Source organism: Ylistrum balloti, unplaced genomic scaffold (genome assembly GCF_031769215.1).
Source record: "Ylistrum balloti isolate Yb309-2 unplaced genomic scaffold, AGI_CSIRO_Ybal_v1 Utg370370, whole genome shotgun sequence".
NCBI classification, from domain to species: domain Eukaryota; kingdom Metazoa; phylum Mollusca; class Bivalvia; order Pectinida; family Pectinidae; genus Ylistrum; species Ylistrum balloti.
The window spans coordinates 318,752-344,259 of NW_026782260.1; the positions used below are offsets into that span (position 1 = coordinate 318,752).

Consider the following 25,508-nt stretch of genomic DNA (forward strand, 5'->3'; position numbering starts at 1 on the left):
CAAGAACAATGCTCGCGTCGTCCTGATAATAAGAACAGCAGCAAAAAGCCTGTTCCTAGAACAAAACTCTCTGACCTTGTCCCTTCACAGCAATACGTGACAGGGAGAACAATGACGGCGGCATAAAAATGAAGCAAACAGGTTACTGTGTATTTCATTTAATGTTCAGTTAATTTGTAAACGGATCAAAATCATGAACAAAAGTAGAATTTACACGGAGATTCGTGAAAGGGTACAATAATTACCAGACCAGGTGTTCGGGAATGATCAGCGACTTCTAATACATCGACGATAGACGAAAGTAACCAAAGTTAGTCTTATATCATCCATGTTCCTCTTCAAGTCATTAGTCTTTGTTGGTGTCAATTTACAAAAGTCATTTTATTTTTTTGTAGAATTTAATTCATTGAGAATTTTTTTTCTCGGCAACCGACGAGCAGGAATAAAAAATTGTTAATGCTGTCTACCGGAAGATAGGCGACTGAACATGAAGACATTTTTCTTATTCTCTCTTTCCCAAATATAATTTTCCCTCTTTTATACCTCGCAAATGTACTGGTAAACCCGTTGTCAGTATAATATATCCGACCGGGATAACGTGCTGTCGTGTTCATTTCAGTGTGATAGCACTTTAAATATGTACATCGTCGTCAAATGACCTCACCTCAGAAACTCCGAAGATCAATAACACGTTATCACACATCTTAAACTCTGTATTACTTAATACAAGAACATTTGTGGGCAATTAATTTCAAATATCAAACATTGTGTCGTCACTCAGGATTAAGGTAAAAGGTAAAAACGACATAGCCTTGAATTAGCCGCTGCGGTTAGATCAGAATTTTAATGAGTTGTAAAGTCACGTGACATTATGACGTCAATGGTGACATAGTCGGGTGAATCTAACCTTGTAAGCAATAGGGTGTGTTTTCCTCTTCCTCTTTTGCTAAATTTTCCAACACTATTTGTCTCGAGCAGATCCCTATAGTCCAGAATGGACCCGTCCTACTATCAACAACTGTAACTTTTATACGAGTAATTAATAATCCACAGTACACAAACAAAATTCTTGAACATGATTTTGTCTTTCCTGTAGAACATGTGTACAAGAACCATTTCATGTTGTCATGGAAACTATTTCAACAACCGTGTAGCTGGTAATTTAAACGGGTCAAAATTTTCGCGATTTGCTTTTAAACCGGTCAAATTATATTTTTACGGATTAAAAATCCGAAAATAACCGGTTATACGACAGTAGATAAACATTTATATTTAGGTATAGAATACTAAATTTTACAGCGTGTTTGAACTGTTATATCACTCACGTGACTTCTCTCTTGATTGATAACATCAGTCCCAGACGCAATGAGAAATGGCTCACACATAAAACTTGAAACTGTTTCCATGACATAAATGACAAATATCTTTTATACAAAAACAATTAAACCCGAATTTCAGTTTCATCTGTGTTGAAATCTTAAATGGACATAATTCATGACAAGCTGTCTTTCTCTCCAAAATCATCAGTCCAACAGGAAGTTTCCTTAATTTAGTGCCTTACATGTCAATTTTTGTGCACTCTCTGTTCCCACGATTGGCTACATGTCATTGTTATATATGAGACCGGTACTACGTGTACTTCTGCCATCTAGTTAAAAGTAATATCGGGCAAAATTGATTCCTCTTACAACAATTATGAAACAAATCGTATCAAGTAAGGTTAATTATTCTTGTCGGCCCTGATTTCAGCAAACATTTAGTTTTTTTTTTTTTTTTTTAACTTGTTTGTGACTTTTCAAATTCATGCATTCTTTCCCGTTCAAACTAGTGTCGATTTCTGACCATCACTAAGACTCGTGATCGTCAATACATTTGCGATCAATATTTCTTTTTTACAAATGTGCAACGGCTATCCCAACTTGATAGAGAACGCGCTCTCGCAATGCTCATAGGAGGTAGCACTCAACAGCAGGTTGCTACTTCGGAGTTCGCAAATAGTTTTACGTCTCAACGCCACAGAAAGAGCTGATGACAGACCATCAAGATCGGTCCATTAGGCTTGCCCACTTTCGTGACAATGGATAAACGGCAGTAGAATTGGCACGAAACACCACTGGTAATGGAAACTGTCGAATCTACCCCAAAAACTCATCTTCGATACTCCATGGACTACAATAACTGTCGCTCTCTGCACCCGTGGAATATGTCATAGCAAAACTAAAGGTGCCATGTGCGACACCTTGTGGACAAGACGAAAAGACAAGTTTGTCCCTGTACATTTAACGAATCTCGAAGTATATTGTAACGGCTTTGAAGTTGGGTGTCTCTACTTTGTAATCTTCAAAAGGAGCCTATGTAACAAGTGTCCCCACTGTTTTATTCTATCGTATGTGACAAATATCCACACTGTTTTAGTTAAATATGTTTGATAAGGGCATCCACTGTTTCAGTCAGACCTATGTGACAAGTGTCCCTACTGTTTTAGTCGGCCCTATGCGAGAAGTGTACGCACTGTTTTAGTCAGCCCTGTGTGACAAATCCCCCTACTGTTTTAGGCAGCTCTATTTGGCGAGTGTCCCCACTGTTTAAGTCAGCTTTATTTGGCAAGTTTCCCCATTGTTTTATTCAGCACTATGTGAGAAGTTTCCGAACTGTTTTAGTCAGCACTGTGTGACAAGTATCTCCCTACTGTTTTAGACAGCTCTATTTGAGAAATGTCCCTACTGTTTTTTAGTCAGCACTATATGACAAGTGTCACCCCTGTTTTAATCAGCCCTAGTTGACAAGTGTCCCCACTATTTTAGTCAGCACTGTGTGACATGTCTCCCTACTGTTTTAGGCAGCTCTATTTGAGAAATGTCCCTACTGTTTTTTAGTCAGCACTATATGACAAGTGTCACCCCTGTTTTAATCAGCCCTGGTTGACAAGTGTCCCCACTATTTTAGTCAGCACTGTGTGACATGTCTCCCTACTGTTTTAGGCAGCTCTATTTGAGAAATGTCCCTACTGTTTTTAGTCAGCACTATATGACAAGTGTCACCCCTGTTTTAATCAGCCCTGGTTGACAAGTGTCCCCACTATTTTAGTCAGCACTGTGTGACATGTCTCCCTACTGTTTTAGGCAGCTCTATTTGAGAAATGTCCCTACTGTTTTTAGTCAGCACTATATGACAAGTGTCACCCCTGTTTTAATCAGCCCTGGTTGACAAGTGTCCCCACTATTTTAGTCAGCACTGTGTGACATGTCTCCCTACTGTTTTAGGCAGCTTTATTTGAGAAATGTTTCCTTTCTTTTATTAAGCCTTGTGTGACAAATGTCACCACTTTTTAGTCAGCCGTCGGTGTTAAGAATCCCCTCTGGCCCCACTTGTATAAAACATCTCAACTTGAGATTTCCTCAAGTCGAGATTTTCCTCAGCTGATATCTCCTCAAAAACGGCTTGTATAAAATTTTCGCAAGGAACAGGAGGAAGTCATCGGCTAGGATGTCCTGAAATTCCTTGAGGAATTTTCATACAAGATATTTTCAAGGAGATATTAGCTGAGGAAAATCTCGACTTGAGGAAATCTCAAGTTGAGATGTTTTATACAAGTGGGGCCTGTTGCCTAAGTGAAAGTTAAATAACAATAAAGACTTTAACAAAGCCAATGGATTTATGAGTGAAGTAAAACCGAAAAAATGGTGTTACCCATGTAACTGTAGAGCTTCTTGGAACAAAAATTACATAAGGATTTAGTTAGTAATATTACGTTTGAGAAGTGAAAACAGCGATTGTCATAGCTTTCGCAGTGTGTTTGGTTTTACGCTTCACGTATAGCTATTTCCGGTGTACCGATGACAGGTGTTGGGAATCGTCGATAAGATAAAGCAAAAGACCCTCACCTTTCTGGGACACCTGGTCTTGTTCTTGTGCTTTTTCGTAAATCTTTCTTTTGTTGATATTTTGCCAAAGTTTTGTGAAATTTGAGTTTGAATTATGATTCTGTTGACATATCGGTAATCAATTTAAAAAATAAGTGTAAAAAAAAACAGAATCGGGAAATCAATATTGGTAAATTCAATGCACCGAGGTAGTATTAAAAATAAATTATACACATAAGTCATTAACGTGACACTCTCGTGTGTTACACCGGAATATGATATGCATGTGGTAATAATTGCATATGAACAGGACAATTTATCGCGATGCAATGTCAAAGGTCAAAGTGTAGGTCAGAGTGAATTTCCTTTGACACATGACACACCTCAACCAGGTGATCTTTTTTCCCAAGTGTGAATTTCTAGTGACAAGTAGTGTAGGAGGTAAACCCCGAACTAGATAGCGGAAGGACAGACGGTAAGATGGAAGAAAGGACAGACGTAACGCTAACCTACAGAATATATGATACGTAAAATGTCAAGGAAAAGATTTTTAGCAACTGGTCAATGTTCACTCGTCTGAAGTAAGATGAAATATCATGGCTCTGATCTCTTTGGGCAGAAAATAAATAAAAATGTATCTGCTAAATAGATGATAAAGTTACATATTTACACAAAGTAGTATATGCAACTTCTGTATCTCTTCTAAGTTGTATGAATAGATTATATCCCAGCCCCCTGCACACAGTATTGATTACTATACAATTTGCAAGTCAGCGGTGTCCCCTACACTGTTACAAAAATGTTATCCCTTGGCATTTAATATTGTTGAAGACAAATAGCGATTTTTTTCCGCACGATTTGGTTTGATTAAGTATAACACTTAAATTATCGACAGATGAAACAATATGACGGAAATGCAGGAGACGGTAGGCAAAACGTGAAACGCCGTCAGTGATCCCGGAATCATGCCAGACGTAAATTGATTGTTTTCACCAAGTAATGATACCGGTCGTCAAATTTTATTTTTAATTCTCGGTATTGATAGTAACATCTGTTTCAAAATTCTTAACATGAAATCACTGCTGATCATAGAGTAAAAGTTCAAAAATCTTGAAGATTCACTTAAAAAAAGTATCCTTCTGGTGTAAAGATTGTTAAATTTAGTTTGTATGCAGGATTTTTCGCCCCACGAACCTTGTCATCTTGATGCGGGTCCTCCGTGTCGTCTCTGGTGGATATTTCACTGAACAACATATGGAAGCCCCGCCGCATCCCGTCCAGAGCAATTGGTGTAAAGTGTCTAGACACAAACTGGTACGTTCTTTCCGAGAATTGCAAATCAGTGTACTCGGATCGGAACCCGAGTTATACTTTTATCGAGGTCCCGTCTGTGTAGTTATTCACGGAAGCTATCATCAGTGTAATGAGATAATAAGAAAAACTGGTTTGTTTTCAGTAATTAACTACAAAACAATTTCTTAATTAGCACAAGAAATTACGAATGGCGGACCAGGGTCTTCAATCGCGTGTGTTAAATACTGGTGCCATTGGTCTTATTGTAAAGCGCTAAGCACGAAGGGTTACGCCCTCCAAGTAAAAGAAGTGAACGAAGAGAGCCGAGGACGGCGTCCCAGTGGCATTCCTCCTAGGTGAAGATGAACGTAATGTGGTTTTTTTTTTTTTTTGTTTTTGGTTTTTTGTTTTTTGTTTGTTTTTTTGTTTGTTTTGTTTTTTTCCTATTTGCAACTTTGTAAAAGGAGCTTTTTCCAGTTTGGCAGATCGACAAGTATTAACAACGTCAATTCCTTTTTCACTAACAGGCGCCAAATGAAAAGAAAATCTGTAAAGGAACCTCTACATCGGACACAATTAACACCGATGATTTTGAATAGTTACCCCACGTGACTTTCTGATATCATACACATCAAAAACAAAAATGCCGCTGCCCGAATCAAGTATGTTTTTTTTTATTATTTCAAATATAATGTCTTAAATTACTATAAGTTTGAAGTGCCAACTTCCAACAAAAGAAAAAGCAATCCAACCAAACTAAATGTCTGACCACGGCTATTTGAAATTTTTAGTGTAAGTTGAAAAATATAACATATATCAAAATAAGGGTATCACTGTTAAACAGGTATATTTCAGATGGAGGCGCCTGAGGGGTGTTGCTGTGGGAAGAAACCGGAGTACCCGAGGAAAGCCCATGTGGTTGGGCAGATGACTCCATACCTTTTCATGTATATTGCGGGATTCGAACCCCGGTCCGTTACCAGTCCGCCACCCGACCACACAACATGTTGATAGTGATATTGTTATTTTTACAATATGATATACAAGATTATATATGTTTCTCAATTCCTGGTCAGAATTTCAAACACCTGTGGGCTGATGGTGGCTGCTGGGTATGATGACCTCCAACTCCACTACAGAAGTTCGTGTAAAGTATATAACGTCAATAGAAGCCACCTCACCATATTCGCAAAGCGATAGTCAGAACATTGATTATCTTAAACGTTGACCATTGGTCAGCTCCAAATTTCTGGCTAAATTTGTGAATAGGTTATGATTTTGAATTCCAACTTTGCTATAACAATTTTGTCGGCCAGCGAGAGTCTTCAGTTCGAAGTTGATAAAAACAGAGTAAGTATTTGACTAAAATGTAAAAATAATTTTGTAAACATGTATTATATTTAAGAAAAACTCAATGTTTTAACTTTCTTGTCGGATTATCCATGACAATAAAAGAATATGAACAAGTTAATGATTGACAGAAAAGTAAAGTCATTGGAAGGTAGAAAAAGGCAAACGGAGCCCCCTCACTTACTCTTGTAACTATTTTTCAAAAAGGAATTATCATGTTTCGACACTCACAACAACACGGATAAAAGTTGTATTATACAATTGGACGACAGAGTACATGCCAACAGTTAAATCTTCATGATTGATTTCTGATTGAAGTAGCTTCTGACGACCAGGGGATTAGCTCTTTTATAACAAAGATGTTGAGATGAAAACATACAAGTTTACATTTCAAATAAACTTTGTACAATTAACAAAACGCGAAAATAATTGTGAATTTATTTTATGAAACGAAAAGCACGATTGAATACATACATATAAATCATTCGGACAACACATGCCCCTCCCTTTAAATAGGTCTTATTTGTTTATCAACAGGTCACTTACTTTTCAATTTTTATTTTTCAAAATCATGGTAGAAGTTCAAGTAACGCGGGTGGTTTGCCATAACACTGAAAATTGCCTTACTAGATTGTCCACCGCGCTACCGACCCTTGTATTTTTGGGCAGAAATAGGAAACACTGATAAATTTTTGCCTAGACTGGTCTCTTATTTTTGTTACCAATACTTTTCAGCTTCATTGTAGACAACTAATGAACAACTCTTTGAAAAAAAATACTGAAGAGCTCCAGAGTTACCTCCCTTCACTTACAGTGACCACCGTGCTACCGACCCTTGTTTTTCGGGCAGAAATAGGAAACACTGATATTTTTGCATGGACTGGTCTCTTATTTTTGTTTAACAACACTTTTCAGCTTATAATGAAGACAACTAATGAACATGTCTTCGAAAAAAAAAAAAATACTGAAGAGCTCCAGAGTTACCTCCCTTCACTTACAGTGACCAAACCTGAAAAGACGGAACGGAAAATGCATGTTCATAATATCAAATTATTCCTATTTATATCTAGGGATCTAAACAACGTTGCTACTTAATATTCATATAAAAAATGTCAAGATTTGAAAATAAATAGTGAAAACTAACCATACATTTTCTTCTTCAAAACTTCGAAACTTAAAATTCAGTCCTTAACAGGTCGGATTAGAAGACACTTCTACTTAAGTAATAATGTTACCGTGGAACACCTCATTCAAAAAATAAATCAGGACTTTGTTATAGTAAATACTATTCCAATTAATGTAAAAGCTCTGATTTTGCAAGTACATGTAATTGCGTTTCATCATCATTATTATTGTTATTTATTTATCGATATCAATGCATATAATTCCGTCTCCAGAATAAAGTATGTTGATCCAGCGACGTGATATATGTCTCTGGCTGAATATTACTGTTATATTTGATCTCCCAGTGGCTATGATCACTTAACAGCACCCATGGCTTGCGAAGAAGTGTTTTATATTTTGTCAGATAAAGTGCTTCTCTAGGAACTCGCACGGGGTATTACGGAGAGAGGACACCATGACACCGAGGGAAAACCAACGCGGTTTCAAGGTTTAACGTTTCATTCATTCATCCTTATGTGTGTAACAAGAGGTCACATATATATGTACATATAGTTAACACGATAAGTGGCGTATGAGAAGTAAAAAATTACAACATTTTCTGTAAATAATAATTCACTTTTGCATTATTACGTGGAGAAGGAACACAATTGGGTACGGAAATTAACTAAACAATATATCGAAGTTTTCTATAAATCTTCAAATTTTTGTCAAGATTTTTACATTGAATATATCAAACAAACATGGAATTGTAATTTGACTTGGAAAAGTGAAATAATATTTTGGAATACATTTCTCTCTTAATCCGAGTTTTACTGATTCATTTTGACAATTGAATAGATAGGGAAATCCATCTCCAATATCGGAGTTAAATAATGTACAGGTTCTCTCTTGACAAGGAATACCTAGACATCTTCCTGTTTCTACAGGTAAGTTCATATTCTGAGAAGGAAACTTTAGTATTAAGATTTTTTTCTTGTTCAAATTTTGTCTTAAAATGGAATACGTCTGCATTTTAGATGATTTAAGAATATCATCGAGCCATTTCTGTATATATTGATCCTTTAATCTATCTTTCACCAATGTCTTAATTGCATCTTTAGAAGTGACATGTTGTTTGATAGTATTAGACATAATTCAGGCCAGTTTGTAACAGAATTTCTTTAACATTTGTGAGCTATTTAAATGGCATGGTTCCATTTCCTTGTAACATGTATTAACTTGATACTTGATAACTTATTGGTGGTAATCAACTCATACCAGAATACTATTATTCTACACTTAATGTCTAGTGGGTATGATCACCATAAACAAAGAAATTCGCTTACGCCAAGTTTTATTTCTATTTTTATTTCTTATCAATACAGGAGAACAGGTGACCCCATACCTTTTCAATGTCACTTGAGCAACCTAACGGCGGACGACTTGATGAAAGGAGTACGCGTTACCATTGCCACGGACTTGTATGCGCCACCCAATCATCCCAAAAAATAATATATTTGTACAGAAAGTAATGAATTGATGTAGCATATCTGATTAACAATATCATTTAATTTTTGTTTTTACTTGTCATTACAGCATGTTTCTAATGAATAACTTCTATTTGTAACCCTATAGTAACATCATCGCAATGAATTGTGAGTCCAGCTTCCCTTATTTCATTCACGTGCCAGTACACGTATCACTATGAACAATGCCGATATCTTCCGGGAATGATATTCCGAATAAAGGTTACCCTATTCATACTAGCTACGGCGAATTTCTGATCATTACCGTTATCACTCGTCCTATATTTTGTCCATAAAGTCATATCATCAAAGTAATCAAATCTTTCAAACAATATTTTGTACACAGTGTCGATGTGTCTTAACAAATGAATAGCTTAAAAAGAAATATACATGTATCCAATTCAGATTGGTCTATTAAGAATATGGTAAAGTTCACTCCCATCGCCATATTGTTACCTCTCTCATGTCGCCGGTTGACTCACTTCCTGGGTGAAAGTTTGCTGCAGACTCAAGTCTTAGTCTAATTTGAAACCAAACATGGCTGGAAGGCTTCCAGCGGTTGTCATAGATAATGGCACGGGGTATGAATTAATATTATGTTTGATGTCTTCAACAAAATCAAAACACCAAACCCGAAAATTGTCTGGGTGGGCGGACCGCACGGGTGTTAGTAATTTGGGACAGCGATATTTTCGGTCTTTGGTATTCAATTTTGCATGAATGTCATTTGATCGATCCAGTCACTCGTCGGCTATTATCATGTGTAATGAATAATTCTTCCTTGTACGTATTATTGTTCCTGATATCACGTGATTCTTTGCAGCCTATACGATGTCCAGTGTCTCACTGTTAACAGGAAATAAATGCTTGACAAACCAGCCATTTCACTTCCGTGTTTGAGTTGAGCACTGTGCACACCACGATACACATTTATTGTGAATCACTTGTGTCGTTTGGCCGACGAGCTGAAATAAGGCGTTGTCTACTAACGTGTTCTGGCTAAAATGTCAGTCGGTCCGAGTTTCAAAAGTCCCACGGGGACTCCAGCAGTTATAATTGACAATGGCACGGGGTAGGTCGACGTTCTTAACTAGTTTTTTTTCATTTACTTTAATCTTTAAACTGTCAGCAATAGTACTAGTTCATTGCAGGAAGTAGACTGCTATAACAAACATTGTAATTTCCTTGTCAATTTTGACAGCAATAATCTAATTTGATGTTCTTTAGTTGTTTGAAAAACCAGTAACTATGCAAGTGTTCCCTTTTTCACAGTGATGTTGTTTATTTACAAATACAAATGAGGGAGAAATATTTAATTATATATGAAACACTATGCTGTTGATTATCTGTTAAGGAAAATAGCTGTTATTTAGTTAACCAATAGATCTGTGGAAAAATGTTGGATGCAAACAAGGTAAAAACTATTTTGAGTCTGAATCACCCATGAAGAGATCACTATAAAATCTGTTGTCGAATGATTGTCAGTCTGATCTTGGTCATGGGATTGACCTGCTCAAATCATGAAAAAATGCCAAAGTTGCATGATATTTCCTGTCTTTCAGTATTTGAAAAATTCCAGATTCAAATTTTAGATCTATTTTGATCAAAATAATGTTCAAACATGTGCATAGAACATTATCTAAATACATACAAATGTGATAACTTTATAATAGAATTAAGTTCTGCTGGATAATCCTTTAAAATTCCATATCCTTGATTTTGAAGAGCTATGACTAGATATAATGATTAGAACCTGGTGATGCTGAAAGTGAGATTTAGAATATTTTGCAAATAGTTATATTCAATGACATTTCATTGAAATTCTCAGAATGTTGTATATTACAATTTCAAAATCACCCCAGAATTATCCCATAGCTTTAATGACCCAGATTTATCCTGGAATAACGGTATTATATAAAATTTACTGAATTACAATTAGATATTGTCAACCTGTTATTTAATTGTCAATGTGATTAATAATTGAATGATAGTTCGATATGAACAGTACTGTTGTAACCGAGATAAATAAGATATATAATTCTATCAATTTTACTTTACTATTTATAGATTTGGAGATACAGTTTACCAGTATTTTAACAGCCATCCTTATGTTGGTATATTTATTTCCTGAGTTTATTGCCAGGGTCTTTATTTGGCAAGAGTTACTTGTAGTATCTGATAGATATCTCAATGAACAGCATATGAGAGGCCCATGGCATGCCACAATTAGGATAAAATTGTCTTGCCCAAGGACACAACCATGATGACGCAGACCAATTCGTTTCTCAGCTTCCTGCAAAACACAAACAGCAGTTGGTAGGAAGTGTTGAATCGTATTCCTGGGATCGTCACTTGCAGTTTCGTTGGCCAATGCTGTAATCAGCGGCGTTTTCGCAACCCAATTTCTTTTAGACTAATTAATAGTCCTCAAAAGATAGTATTTTTGGTGGACTACAAAATAGATTCATGGGCAGAATTTGATGATTGTTAAATAGTTGTTTGATATGAGAGATATTAATTATATGTATTTTGTATTATATCACAGCTACACAAAGATGGGATTTGCTGGTAACACAGAACCCCAATGGATCATTCCATCAGCTATAGGTGTTAAAGAGTCGGCTACGGTTGGTGACCGATCGATACAGAGGCTCGGCAAGGGGGTAGAGGATCTGGACTTTTACATTGGTGATGAAGCTCTCAGCACTCCTTCTTACTCTGTGAAGGTTTGTTATGAGTTTGTATAAAATTTTTAAAGAGATTTGAATATAAGAGAAAATGTTAAGAAAGTGTGGTAGACATAATTGTACCTTGTTACAGTCACCAACAGACATTTACGAAGGTGTTCAATGCAATACAGAACTGGATTTGTTAGATAATTGTTCTAAGAGGTTTTATATCGATTAAGGAATTTCTATCTCCACTTTTAATCCAAAAAAAATATTTTGTAAGAATTTGGGAAAGATTTGGGAATGGTGGCTAGGAAAGCATTTTCCTGAAATTAAGTAGAATGCCTGTTTGTGTTGTCATTGTTGAAACAGATTACCACTATTTATAGTAACAGGTGTCTCAGCGGTGATGCACTGGCATTTCACAGAGGCATCCAAATGAGTTTTCCTTGGATAGTCTCCATCCAGGACAAAAGTAGTGATAATTGTTATGTTCTGTTAACCTGTGTGATGATTGTTGTAAATATGATACTCATAGACATATCACACTGGGAATTCAGTTCACTCATGTGAACATATGTGAAATAGATATTTCGCTTTGAATGCAAAAGTAAAAGATCATTTTTGGGAGTCAAAAACATACTGTCATGGGAAAACTGAATTCCTTTGTAAATAATGAAGTACATGCAGAATAGATGTTCTTGTAACACAACCAGTAGAAGATTAGACTGTGATGTTTTATTGACTACACAGCAACCTCCATCAGACAAATGACCAGTGTGGAACGTATTAGCACTAAAAAAAAAAAAAATAAAGCACATGGTCACAAAAGTTGACAAAGAACTTTTGAGGAATGAGATTTTTATTGTAAATGTGCATAAATGTGCAATTTTTCATTGTGAGTTGATGGAATTATTTCTCATTGCTTTTAAAGTTTGTGATGAAAAGGATTACCACCCGAGAATATAATCAAAGTACGAAGAATTGAAAAGTGTAAACAAAGAGAAAGGCACAAAGAGAAAAGAAATTGCTAATGTTCTTTGCTTTTAGTTTAAGTATCTGTATCAATGAAAAGCCTTTAAGAGCTGAAGTGATATTTTGTGATGGAGTATTTATCTATTATCAGTGGCCGATTCGACATGGCGTGGTAGAGGACTGGGATCTTATGGAAAGATTCATGGAACAGGCAATCTTCAAATATTTACGATCAGAACCAGAAGATCATTTTTTCCTCCTTGTAAGTAAGATAGGTAATAATATAAACTTAAAAGTCTGATTTTTTTTTTTTTTTTTTTTATATAGATTAATAGATTGATAATTTTTAGATGCATTTTTGCTTGGAGTATCTCAATACTCAATTCCATCATACACATTTTTAGAGAAACTGCTTTTAATGTGGTCCTGACCATATTTTACCTTAAGGATCCCTACCACATCTGTTAATACAGAATTTGGGAAAAGAGACAAAAAAGAAATGACTTAACTGTGATATCTCTGCTGAGTCCTCGTATAGTCTGTCGTTTTGCTCTCATTTTTCATTTGTTGTTAAAAAAAAATCAGAACTTCCTGGAAATTTGAATGGAATATGCTTATCATTTGGAAACTTACAAAACGAAAAAAATATGGGTTACTCTTCCTTATTTGAATGATTTCATAATATATTGTTTTTTGTTCATTCAGACGGAACCCCCACTCAACACTCCAGAGAACAGAGAATACACAGCAGAAATTATGTTCGAGTCTTTCAATGTACCAGGTTTATATATCGCTGTACAGGTAAGATGGTGACTTAAGTTACATATAGAATGTAAAGTGATGAACTGTGAATTCTACAGTTTGTATCCCTATTTAATCATGGCATATTGGAAAACTCAAGTTTGACACCTTGATTTGAGAGAAACGTAATGAAATTTTAAATCTGATTTTTGAAATTGCAAATACAAGAACAGTATCTTCGGGTAGCATTAGATGCAGTTTAAAATGTTAAAAATGAAACCGTGTAGTTTTAAAGAAACCTTTATTGATGTACATTTACAGAGAAATTTGACATCAGATGTTGACAATAATTACTTTGAAGTATTCTTTTTGCTTGTCCTGAATATCACAAACATCAACACATTTATCATTTATGGGACCTTAACTAAGATGGACGTATAGTTGTATGAGTTGTGAAAAATGTTATTTTGTGTTATTTATGGTGTAAGGTCTAATATTGTTTACATTAACAGGATGGTCTCATGATAAGTCACAAGCCACTTGATAGAATCTCAGTTGATTTCTTTATGAATTTAAACTTGATTGGTTTATCTTGTACAACTTTATAAATATCTGTAGCATTATTCAGGATTACATTACTTACATATTATTTCCTGTTATGTTTGAATTTAGGCTGTGTTAGCGCTAGCTGCGTCTTGGACGTCTCGACAAGTAGGGGAGAGAACTTTAACAGGAACTGTGATTGATTCAGGAGATGGTGTTACACATGTTATACCTGTGGTGAGTATAGATATCGGATGCAAGTCATATTTTGAATTTTCAAATTCAGATGCTTCAAATGTTGAGATCTGAAGTATAATTTTGAAATAGACACTCTTATGTTTTTCAGGATAGGTTTGTATAATCCAGACCAATTTTACTTGAGGTAGCAAATTGACCATTAGTTGATCGATGTGTTTGATCTGTAGTAACTTATTATTTTGTATCCTTTGGCTGATTATTGGTAACTTTTTGATTTGTAGGCCGAAGGCTATGTTATTGGTAGCTGCATCAAACACATCCCGATAGCTGGGCGGGACATCACATACTTTATACAACAACTGCTGAGAGAGAGAGAAGTAGGAATACCACCAGAACAGTCCTTAGAAACAGCAAAAGCAATAAAGGTAGGATTACACAGTGACATCCCATAATTTTCATATTTTCAGTCATTGCCAAGTAAGAGCTATGCCAAGTAGAACGAAACCTGCAGTTCTTCAGCACTCTCCATGTTAACATGGTATAAACATGCTTTATAAGTTCGTGACTCTCTTATATTTGCTTATATGGAACCATGCTATTTCTGAATGTTACCAAGGATGAACAATGACACCAAACTTCTTTAATTTTTTCATTATAGCGAAGTTGGAACCACAAGTAATTCTCTAACTTTTGTGTTATTACAAAGATAGCACTATAAGACATAGTTCACCAACTTTTTCGACAAGCATTGTTCTGAACTTCTGTTAATTTTACTCCACAATGATGTTACAGAGATCTGTATGTCTATCAATCAATTCATGGTTTTTGTCTGTCCGTCTGTCCACTCATGGGTTCTGTACATCCATCTGTCCATTTATAGTGACTTTCTCCTTTACTGATATCATTGTAAAAAATTATTTCAAGAAATACTACAAATTAGTTCTTAATAGATTTGGGAAAAAAAAAAGAATTCTTTAATAAATATTTTAAAAGATCCAAACAAATAGGTGCATTTTAATGGATATTTATACATAATGGTGGGAATCGTTTAACATATCTTTCTGATGTCTCTTTCCTCTTCGCAGGAGAAATATTCTTATGTTTGTCCAGATATTGCTAAAGAGTTTGCAAAATACGACAAAGACCCCAGCAAATGGATGAAAAGGCATGAAAGTATCAACAGCATCACAAAGCAGATATTTGGGGTGGACGTTGGCTATGAAAGATTCCTCGGACCAGAAATCTTCTTCCATCCAGAGGTATAATATAGTTTGTTTTTAGAATAAATCTAATCTGTTCGTACTGTAGGGGTGAAAATAAAATCTCATTACCCATTTAGAGATTATTAAATGGCAGGGAAAGTCCTGGGAATTGAGAGCAATGGTATATTTTCCGCTATTCTTCAATTGAGGTTGATGGTGAGGGACCCAGGACCCTTTTGCTTCCTGAAAGGCTATCCATGAAATGATATAGCCCTTGTCTTTGCCTCTTAGATTAAGATTTTTTGTTTTAATCGGCATTCTCCTATGTAATAAATACTACAGGTATAGTCTGTGGATCGATGTCATTTCACCTACGAAGTTCATTTTTGTATTCTGATGTGTGTTATATATACTTTGTATATCATTAAATAAGCCAAGGGGTCTTGTCTGAAATATTGGATTAAAAGTTTAAACTTATAACAGAAATATCAAATTTGTTGTGAAATAATTTTGGGAATGCTGCAAAAATTATTCATTTGCATTGTTTCAGACATAGAAATATTTATGAATTTTTGTTGTGAAATAGTTTTGGGAATGCTGCAAAAATGAATCATTTGCATTCTATCAGTCATAGAAATATTTATGAATTTTTGAGGTAATGGATGTTGTTTAATCAGCAGTTATTGTGCTAGTACTTGGAATATTTATCCCTTACGCAGAATTGAAATATTTTTTCAAGGAACAGGTAAAATAAGATATCAATTTGGTATAAATCTATATTTTTCATATATTCTTTGTACAAACCGTGTTATCTTCTTTGTTGATTCATATTTTATTTCATTTTTTTTTTTTTTAAGTTTTCCAATCCAGATTTCATCACACCTATCTCAGAGGTGGTCGACACTGTGATCCAGCACTGCCCTATAGATGTTAGGAGGGGTTTGTATAAGGTAAATATATACATGTCATACAAACATTTTCTGATTTATTCTTGACATCAGGTTGCTTCTGTGAAAACATTGGTGAAATGTCTAGATACAGATTTATCAGTTTTTGTGTCAAGGTGTGATAACTTTGTGTACAAGATATATCATGATCACCTTACCAAGATCTACACCCGAGAAGATTAGTCAAATGTCACTGTAAACAACTTTTAAGATAGTTTGTATATAAGATGAGGGGATGGGGGTATATTTGTGTGATCTCTTGCTGAAGGTTATAGGTCAAATGTCACTTGACAACTTTTAAGATAGTTTGTATATAAGATGAGGGGATGGGGGTATATCTGTGTGATCTCTTGCTGAAGGTTATAGGTCAAATGTCACTGTTGACAACTTTTAAGATAGTTTGTATATAAGATGAGGGGATGGGGGTATATCTGTGTGATCTCTTGCTGAAGGTTATAGGTCAAATGTCACTTGACAACTTTTATAATAGTTTGTATATAAGATGAGGGGATAGGGGTATATCTGTGTGTTCTCTTGCTGAAGGTTATAGGTCAAATGTCACTGTTGACAACTTTTAAGATAGTTTGTATATAAGATGAGGGGATGGGGGTATATCTGTGTGATCTCTTGCTGAAGGTTATAGGTCAAATGTCACTTGACAACTTTTATAATAGTTTGTATATAAGATGAGGGGATGGAGGTATATCTGTGTGATCTCTTGCTGAAGGTTATAGGTCAAATGTCACTGTTGACAACTTTTAAGATAGTTTGTATATAAGATGAGGGGATGGGGGTATATCTGTGTGATCTCTTGCTGAAGGTTATAGGTCAAATGTCACTGTTGACAACTTTTAAGATAGTTTGTATATAAGATGAGGGGATGGGGGTATATCTGTGTGATCTCTTGCTGAAGGTTATAGGTCAAATGTCACTGTTGACAACTTTTAAGATAGTTTGTATATAAGATGAGGGGATGGGGGTATATCTGTGTGATCTCTTGCTGAAGGTTATAGGTCAAATGTCACTGTTGACAACTTTTAAGATAGTTTGTATATAAGATGAGGGGATGGGGGTATATCTGTGTGATCTCTTGCTCATTTTGGTTTTACTTCTTCAGAATATCGTTCTTTCTGGAGGCTCAACTATGTTCAAAGACTTCGGTAAAAAGTTACAACGAGATGTAAAGCGTGTCGTGGACCACAGATTAAAGATTAGTGAGGAACTTAGTGGAGGGCGAATAAAGGTATGTATAGATATTTATTTCTCATGGTGGCTTGTTCTAGTAAACAATCGCAGTAAAAGTATCCTATATAAAAGTCGAAGGAAATTACAAAAGATCTCAGCCTTTCAGTCTTTATGTTGATTTTTCTTGCTTTGTATGTGAAATGGCTCTTGGTCAGGTCTCTTTGTCTTGTATGAGCTGAATTAAGTCTTTGAGATACCGTCAGTTATTATGCCGTAATTGAAAAACCTTTAGAATTTCTCCTGATATTGCTGTTTCACAGCATTTTTGACTGCAACAATTCAATGTGCCTCTTAACAAAAAAGTTTGAAAGACAAAAACATTTCAAGAGTCAGTTGAAACTTTTAACAGTTGAAAAGGTTATTAGCAAGTCTGTGATGGTATTAATTATATAAATCAGAGTTGGCATTCTTCTGTCATTTGTCATTTCATCTTTTTTCTTTCTTTCAGCCCAAACCAATCAATGTACAAGTAGTGACTCACCATATGCAGAGATATGCAGTATGGTTCGGTGGAAGTATGCTAGCCTCAACTGTGAGTTTCAAATTATCAATTATACCTTGAAACATTTAACTCAATGGAATCTTAACATTCATAGTAAAATCATGAAGACTGATATATATTCTAAAACTTTTGACGACCTAGTAACTTCAAGTCTGTCCTGTTTCTTAACATGGTTGAACAAAAATAAGATGTATGATTTTGGTGATTTGTTGAAAGGAATTAGATGGTGGGCTATTCAAATCGCCCTACATCTGTGGTCCATCATCCGTCCATCTGTAATCATTTTTTGTTATCGCTATGTCTTGAGAAGTACTGGATGGATCTTTCTAAAATTTCCTGTTTGTTTCCCATGATCCCTTGTTGTGCCGGTTTGATTTTGGTAATGATCAGTAATAGAGAATGGTCTACTGGTGGCCATCTTGGATTTTAACTTCGAAAGTTTGTTTTGGCTCTTGAGAAATGCTGCATAAATCTTTCTCAAATTTCATGTATAGGTTCATCTTTGTTGTAAGTTGTGCCTGTTTGAGTTTTTTGACTGATCAGAAAAACAAAATGGCTAACAGGCAGCCATCTTTGATTTTGCCTAGTAAAGATTGTTATTTCTTGAGAAATAGTGAATGGATCTGTCTCAAATTTTATATATATGTTCCCTTTGGTCTCTACTTGTGCCCGATTGATTTTGTGAGTGATCATAGGAAACAAATGGTTTCCAGGTAACCATTTGGGATTCGGCAGGTAAACATTATCATCACTATTTCTAGAAAGGAATGTTCAAATTTCTTAACATTAAGAGCAAAAACAGAGAAGCGAAGAGAAAAGAAGGAAAAAAAACCAATTCAAAGAGCAAATAAAGATCAAACAATGATGGGTGCTTTCTGGAATCTCTTGTTTGTTATGTACATGTGACCATTATAGGCAAGTATTTGTTATATACAGGTGGCCTTTATAGACAGGTATTTGTTATATACAAATGACCTTTATAGGCAGGTATTTGTTATATACAGGTGGCATTTATAGACAGGTATTTGTGATATACAAATGACCTATATAGGCAGGTATTTGTTACATACAGGTGGCATTTATAGACAGGTATTTGTTATATACAGGTGGCATTTATAGACAGGTATTTGTGATATACAAATGACCTTTATATGCAGGTATTTGTTACATACATGCGGCATTTATAGACAGGTATTTATTAAATATAGATGCCCTTTATAGAAAGATATTTATCATATGAAAATTATCTGTAAAGTACAACTAGATGTGTTATTGATACAAACTTTTCTTTCTTTCCAATTTTACAGCCTGAATTTTACCAAGTGTGCCACACAAAAGCCGACTATGACGAACACGGCCCAAGCATATGCAGACACAACCCTGTATTTGGGACAATGTCCTAACCGTATCTGCCTCCTAGGAACAAATTGAACTCATAGACTACAACAATTTGTACACAGACCAGAACCAAGGAGTTGGTGGGGAATCATGAGAGACATCCGACTGCCAATTTGACTACTGCTGCTGCGAGTTGATATTAATGCAGAAACCATTGAAAGGCATTCTCATGCTTGTCAGTGATAAGGACTTAAACATTCTGTTATAAAATATTTAAAAAAAAAAAAAGAAAAGAGGAATCGGTCTTGGCTTAATAGTTGAAGCAGATATTTGAATGGTTCCCAGACAAATGTAATGTCAGATATTTGCAATTATTTGATGGTATTTTTTTATTCTAGGAACATAAAAATGTGAGTAAATTTAAAGCATATGTTTCGGTACAGGTAGAGTGTTGAAAACAACCAGTAGCCAATTCTTGGTTTCTGATGTTCTGCTCTAGCCCTATAAGTTGTAATTTTGCTCACAGGCAAGAATCAAAGACATGATTGTATGCTATTTATAGATCGCATTATGATTAATACACATGAGTTTTATTGAAGACAGTAATATATTATCGATGTAAATGTTCAAGACTTGTGAGCATTACCGTAAAGGGGATATTTCACTCAGAATCTGACTGAAATATCTCGTAGGAAGTTTTATCAGGTCAAAACTATCATGACTAATCTGTGATTAAATTTGGTGCATTACTTTTTCATTACTTAATGTCAGTTATACATGAATAGTAAACATGACAGTTACTTACCTCCATGTTTAAATTGATGCAGATGTTCAGTAAAAAAATAAATAACAGCATTTTTTTTTTTTACTTTTACAATTCCAAATTTTACTAAATATTGTTTATTTAATTAGTACACCTTATGTAATCAGTTAATGGGTAACATCATGGACAAATTAAGTGACTTTAATAACACTAACAAAACTGAAATGGGAAGTTTTTCTTGAGTCATGTGATGCTGTTAACTATGATTTAATACACCAATTGCCAAAAATGATAAAAAAAATCTAGTTTTGCATTTATATTAGTGATAGAATCACATTTTTTTTTTATATATACATAATTTTTTTTTTTTAGAAAGTAGTGCAAAAATGAAATTTTTCGATGGATAATGATAGCGAAAATTTCCTTTAGTAATACTTATTTCAGCTTGAAAATGATGAGTTTTTTAAGTTGATTCATGGAGTGTTTAAAAATTCAGTTGGTATTGAAATGCACAACAATTTTCAACTTGGCAGTAGAATTTATGTTTGCTCTGAATATCTTTCTCTGATGATGCATGTAGCTTTCTCCAAACAGATGCAGTAGCCTTTTTTTAAAATTACGTCGGTAAATAAGGTTATCATGCACAAGAAGTTTCGTGTTCATAAAAATGTTGCTGGTAAAATATTGTCAGTTTTTTTACCGTTGACACTGAAAAATCTGATGTATCTTTTCAGCACTTCAAATTTTATGTGGGGCAATTTTCTGGATGCTGGAAACATGAGATTTAATAATTTTGTGCTGTTGGTAAAGATATTGGTTTGAAGCCATTTTGATATTATCAAAGTACAGTAATGGTCGGAAAGTATTGTATAAAAAAAATTCCCAAATTACGACATTCCAAGTATATGTGCCATTGGGAATTGATTTAGTGCTGTTCATACATTGGCCATCAGTTCTTTGGAAAATCATTAGTGATATTTGATATGACCGGAGGTTGCCTGTCTGTTATTATGTCATGTGGAAAATTCAGCAGAGACACGTTTGAATAGTGGAGTATGACCGTATCTGATGGGCTGGTTCCTATTTCAGTTCAAACTTCAAAACTTCTGACAAATTAATTTACCCATCATAAAGGAACATAAAATGTAGACATATTTAAAAAAGTTGCTTTTTTCTTTTGTAAATTTGTTCCTCTGCTATCGGGTAGTCTGGAATTGGCTAGAGATTTATGAAGTATGTTCCCTTTTATATCAGGTAGCGTTGATTTGTTTATTAATATTATTCCATACAGTCTGGTGAGGAAGACGGTTAAAAGAGGACATATCTGCACCATATAACACCACTAGGCCCCTATCTTACAGATTATGTTATTTTTATTTCATATCATATTTATGTTAAGTATATATTTTTTTATCTTCCAACATCAGTGTAATAGTATAATTATGCTGTTAAATATGCTGTTAAAATGCAGAAACTATTACACCCGACTATAACCTCAGTAGTATGATCTTTTATGATTATGACATTGCGAGATGATAATGTCTGCTTGATACTTGGAATGAAAAAGAATATTTTTGTTTTAAAATCCTAGTGAATGTTTTTTTTTTTTTTTTTTTTTATGAAATTGATAGAATCTTCCCTATCCTTGGCCCTTGACATAGAGAGAAATAAACTCCTGGGGAAAGGTGATTACACACGAGACTTGCAGAGTATTAGTAACATAATAATCTTTACCCAAGGGTTGAGATTGACGATTCCTGTGTAGAAATTGTCATTCTAGGAGCCACACATAAGTTTTGTTTGAAGCAGCTTCCCCACACTTGAATGTGTCGCCTTGCTCATAGAATAAAAATTTCAGGAACAGCTTAACGTTTATAACAAGTTTAAGACATGAAAAAGTGTGTTATTGGGTATATCTTCTGCTTAATAGGATTTTATTTAGCATTTTCAGACAGGTAGGAAGGGCTTGAAAAAGATGTTATAAAATCTTTGTTGCAATATCAAAAAACCATAGCGAGAGATAAAAGATATGATGGTCTTTACTTGTAAATTAAACAACCTTACTATGATAATAATCATACATAGTACTTGTATCAAGCTTGATGTATACTGTATACATGTGTTTCATTATTTGTTGACTATCATTTTTGGTATGTTGTGAAAAAATTACTTGAAATATCATACATACATGTTACCTTTTGTTCCTCAGAATGGAAATTTTTTTGCAGTATAAAATCTGTCACATTCAAAAACGGTGAATTTGAAATCTGTTTTTATTATAAAAGTTGATTTAGAGAAGTAATTCAGTGTTTTGAAAGTGCATTTGAATAATGTTGTAAAACATAGAGAAGTCGAAATGGAATGAGATGATAGCTGTATCGTAGGTATTTCAAATGAAACTTGACACCAGTGTACTTTTTACATTATTTTCAAGGTATTGTTATTCTGCTGCAGGTAATTTTCTTTAGTTTAATGCATAACAAAAGAATTTTCATAAATACAAATAATTAAGATATTTTACTCTCTTCCTATAACTTGTTTGCTATTATTATTTTTTTTTCGTACCGTCACATGAATCTGGTCAAAGGATTGCTTACAAGACATTTTCAAATTGATCAAATTTATTTCTAAAATAATTCATAGAAAATAAAATTAATGTGTACAGTGTAGTTTATATCATATATTGACTTGAAAAGCAGTTTACATGGGGTATTATACATGTATCATATACCTACAGTTTGCTAAACTTAAACATAGTGAAATAGCAAACTTTTAACACAGATTTTCCAGATTATGGGAAAACCAGCTAATACTAACACCGTGTTAAAAAAGGATATAGGAGAGAAAAAAGATGGAAGGTTTGTTCTTCAACTAGAAGATTGTAAGTATAATGTACAAACGTGGTAACATTTGATACAAAATGATATGTAAATATTAAAACATAAAATAATAAACAGCTGTGTTGTTGTACTTTATGTGTCTATCAAGGAAATGCATTTATCACATTTTGTTTTTTACACAGTATATTTTTCACATTCTGCCCTATTATACAAGTATGAATTTGTTGTTCACTGTCAAAAAATGTCTTATATTGTAAACAATGAAAATCCTTGTTCTGCCCTATCATATTAGTGTGAACTTGTTATACGTGGTCAAAAAATGTCTGATATTGTAAACAGCGAAAAATCAATTGGAAAACTCCTTTAAGAAATGTTTAAAACTGTTATAATTTATAAGAGCGACATGAATGCCCCGGCTGGAAACCAAGAAGCTTAGAAGTTTTCAGTGTTTAGGCTTTGTTTAGAGGTGTGCTCATACTCATGAATGCAACATAAATGATCTAAGAATCTTAAAAAAGATTGAAGTTTCGTCTGTGGACTTTCTTTTTTTCTCTCCATCTCAAATTGCCACTGGAGTTAGGCAAGGTCATAAATATTTATTGACCTAACTCTGGAAAGCATCATTTGACCAAAACCAATCAGAACTTGATTAGCATGTATACATTTTTGGTGTGCATTCACTTTTTTGCTTTATCAACATAACTGATATACATACTTTTATTAAAGTCAAGTCTGACATTTTTTTCTCTTGCCAAAATGGAATCTGCTATTTTGCTATTCCATCAGTTGTTGGGCTGTTCTGTCAGTGAGTGTAACATCCAATGACTGAAGATTATGCTCCTCAAAAATTTTCAGGGGAACATATAATTGTATATTTGTCTGTCTTTCCTTTCATGTCTAGAGCATATCTTTACTCACAGTTAAGAAAGGATCATGAGTTGTATATATTGGTCATACTAAGACGATGTGTAGCGTGCCAAATTCTATGCTTCCAACCCCTCCGTCACGACCACAACTTTGCTTGCATTTAAACTAGGATAATGAAATGTGGACAGAGTTATTGCCCTTTGTTAAAATTAAGTGTTCAATAAAGTTGTTCTTGGGGAGCATTTGTCAGTTTCAATGATACTCATCTATAAGTTAGCATACATAAAAGAAACAAATATAATAATTGTCAAAAACTAAGGATAACAAATAATTTTTCTACTTTGTTGTTTACTGGTGTGTAAACTACATTTTTAGGTCATCTGACCCGAAGGGTCCGATGACCTATAGTCATCATGCTTCGTCCGTCGTCGTCCGCCGTGCGCCGTCCGTAAACTTTTCATTCAAACGACTTCTTCTCAATAATTGGAAGGCCCAGGCAACTAATATTTGGCCTGTAGCTTGCTTTGATGAAGCCCTACCAAGTTTGTTAAAAAGAATGACCTTGACCTTCATTCAAGGTCACAGGGGTCAAATGTCTTAAAATCTTCAAACGACTTCTTCTCAATAACTGGAGGGCCCAGGCAACTAATATTTAGCCTGTAGCTTGCTTTGATGAAACCCTACCAAGTTTGTTCAAATGAATGACCTTGACCTTCATTCAAGGTCACAGGGGTCAAATGTCTTTAAATCTTCAAAGGACTTCTTCTCAGTAATCAAAAGGCCCAGGCAACTAAAATAAGGCCTGTAGCATGCTGGGATGAAGGACTACCAAGTTTGTTCAAATGAATGACCTTGACCCACTTTAAAGGTCACAGGGGTCAAATATGTTAAAATCTTTAAACAACTTCTTCTCAATAACCAAAAGGCTCAGATTGCTGATATTGTGCCTGTGGCATGCTGGGATGAAGGGCTATCAAGTTTGTTTAAATGAATGACCTTGGACAACTTTCAAGGTCACAGGGGTCAAATATGTCAAAATCTTTAAATAACTTCTTCTCAAATACTAGAAGGCCTAGGGGGCTAATACTTGGCCCATAGCATGCTGGCATGGAGCCCTACAAAGTTTGTTCAAATGAATGATCTTGGCCCACTTTCAAGGTCACAGGGGTCAAATATGTTAAAATATACAAAGGACTTCATCTCAATAAGCAAAAGTCTATGAGTGCCGATATTGGGTCTGTAGCATGCTGGGAGGAAAGGCTACCAAGTTTATTCAAATGAATGACCTTGAACAACTTTCAAGGTCGCAGGGGTCAAATATGTCAAAATCTTTAAATAACTTCTCAAATACTAGAAGGCCTAGGGGCCTGTAAGATACTTGGCCCATAGCATGCTGGCATGGAGCCCTACAAAGTTTGTTCAAATGAATGACCTTGGCCCACTTTCAAGGTCACAGGGGTCAAATATGTTAAAATATACAAAGGACTTCATCTCAATAAGCAAAAGTCTATGAGTGCCGATATTGGGTCTGTAGCATGCTGG

The 25,508-nt window shown here is 34.8% G+C and overlaps 1 protein-coding gene across 2 annotated transcripts; it reads left to right on the forward strand.

The window, feature by feature from the left end:
- Positions 1-9,620: 9,620 nt before the first annotated feature.
- Positions 9,621-23,213, forward strand: LOC132553984 (actin-related protein 3). Of its 2 annotated transcripts, none has more exons than XM_060218277.1 (11): positions 9,621-9,717; positions 11,682-11,862; positions 12,932-13,042; positions 13,486-13,581; positions 14,194-14,301; positions 14,544-14,687; positions 15,348-15,521; positions 16,322-16,414; positions 17,529-17,654; positions 18,105-18,188; positions 19,466-23,213. In XM_060218277.1, exons 1-11 carry the CDS (start codon positions 9,674-9,676, stop codon positions 19,559-19,561), a joined length of 1,257 nt encoding a protein of 418 aa, XP_060074260.1. In that variant the 5' UTR covers positions 9,621-9,673; the 3' UTR covers positions 19,562-23,213. The 2 variants fall into 2 exon arrangements, with proteins under 2 accessions (XP_060074260.1, XP_060074259.1); XM_060218276.1 differs by lacking the exon at positions 9,621-9,717 and adding an exon at positions 10,114-10,208.
- The last annotated feature ends 2,295 nt before the right edge of the window (positions 23,214-25,508 follow it).

Excerpts from the sequence above, each read along its gene's own strand:
- LOC132553984 (XM_060218276.1), top strand. The coding sequence starts at position 10,141 with ATGTCAGTCGGTCCGAGTTTCAAAAGTCCCACGGGGACTCCAGCAGTT. Across the intron at positions 13,582-14,193 it reads GTTTATATATCGCTGTACAG|GCTGTGTTAGCGCTAGCTGC; the intron begins GTAAGATGGTGA and ends GTTTGAATTTAG. Across the intron at positions 15,522-16,321 it reads AAATCTTCTTCCATCCAGAG|TTTTCCAATCCAGATTTCAT; the intron begins GTATAATATAGT and ends TTTTTTTTTAAG.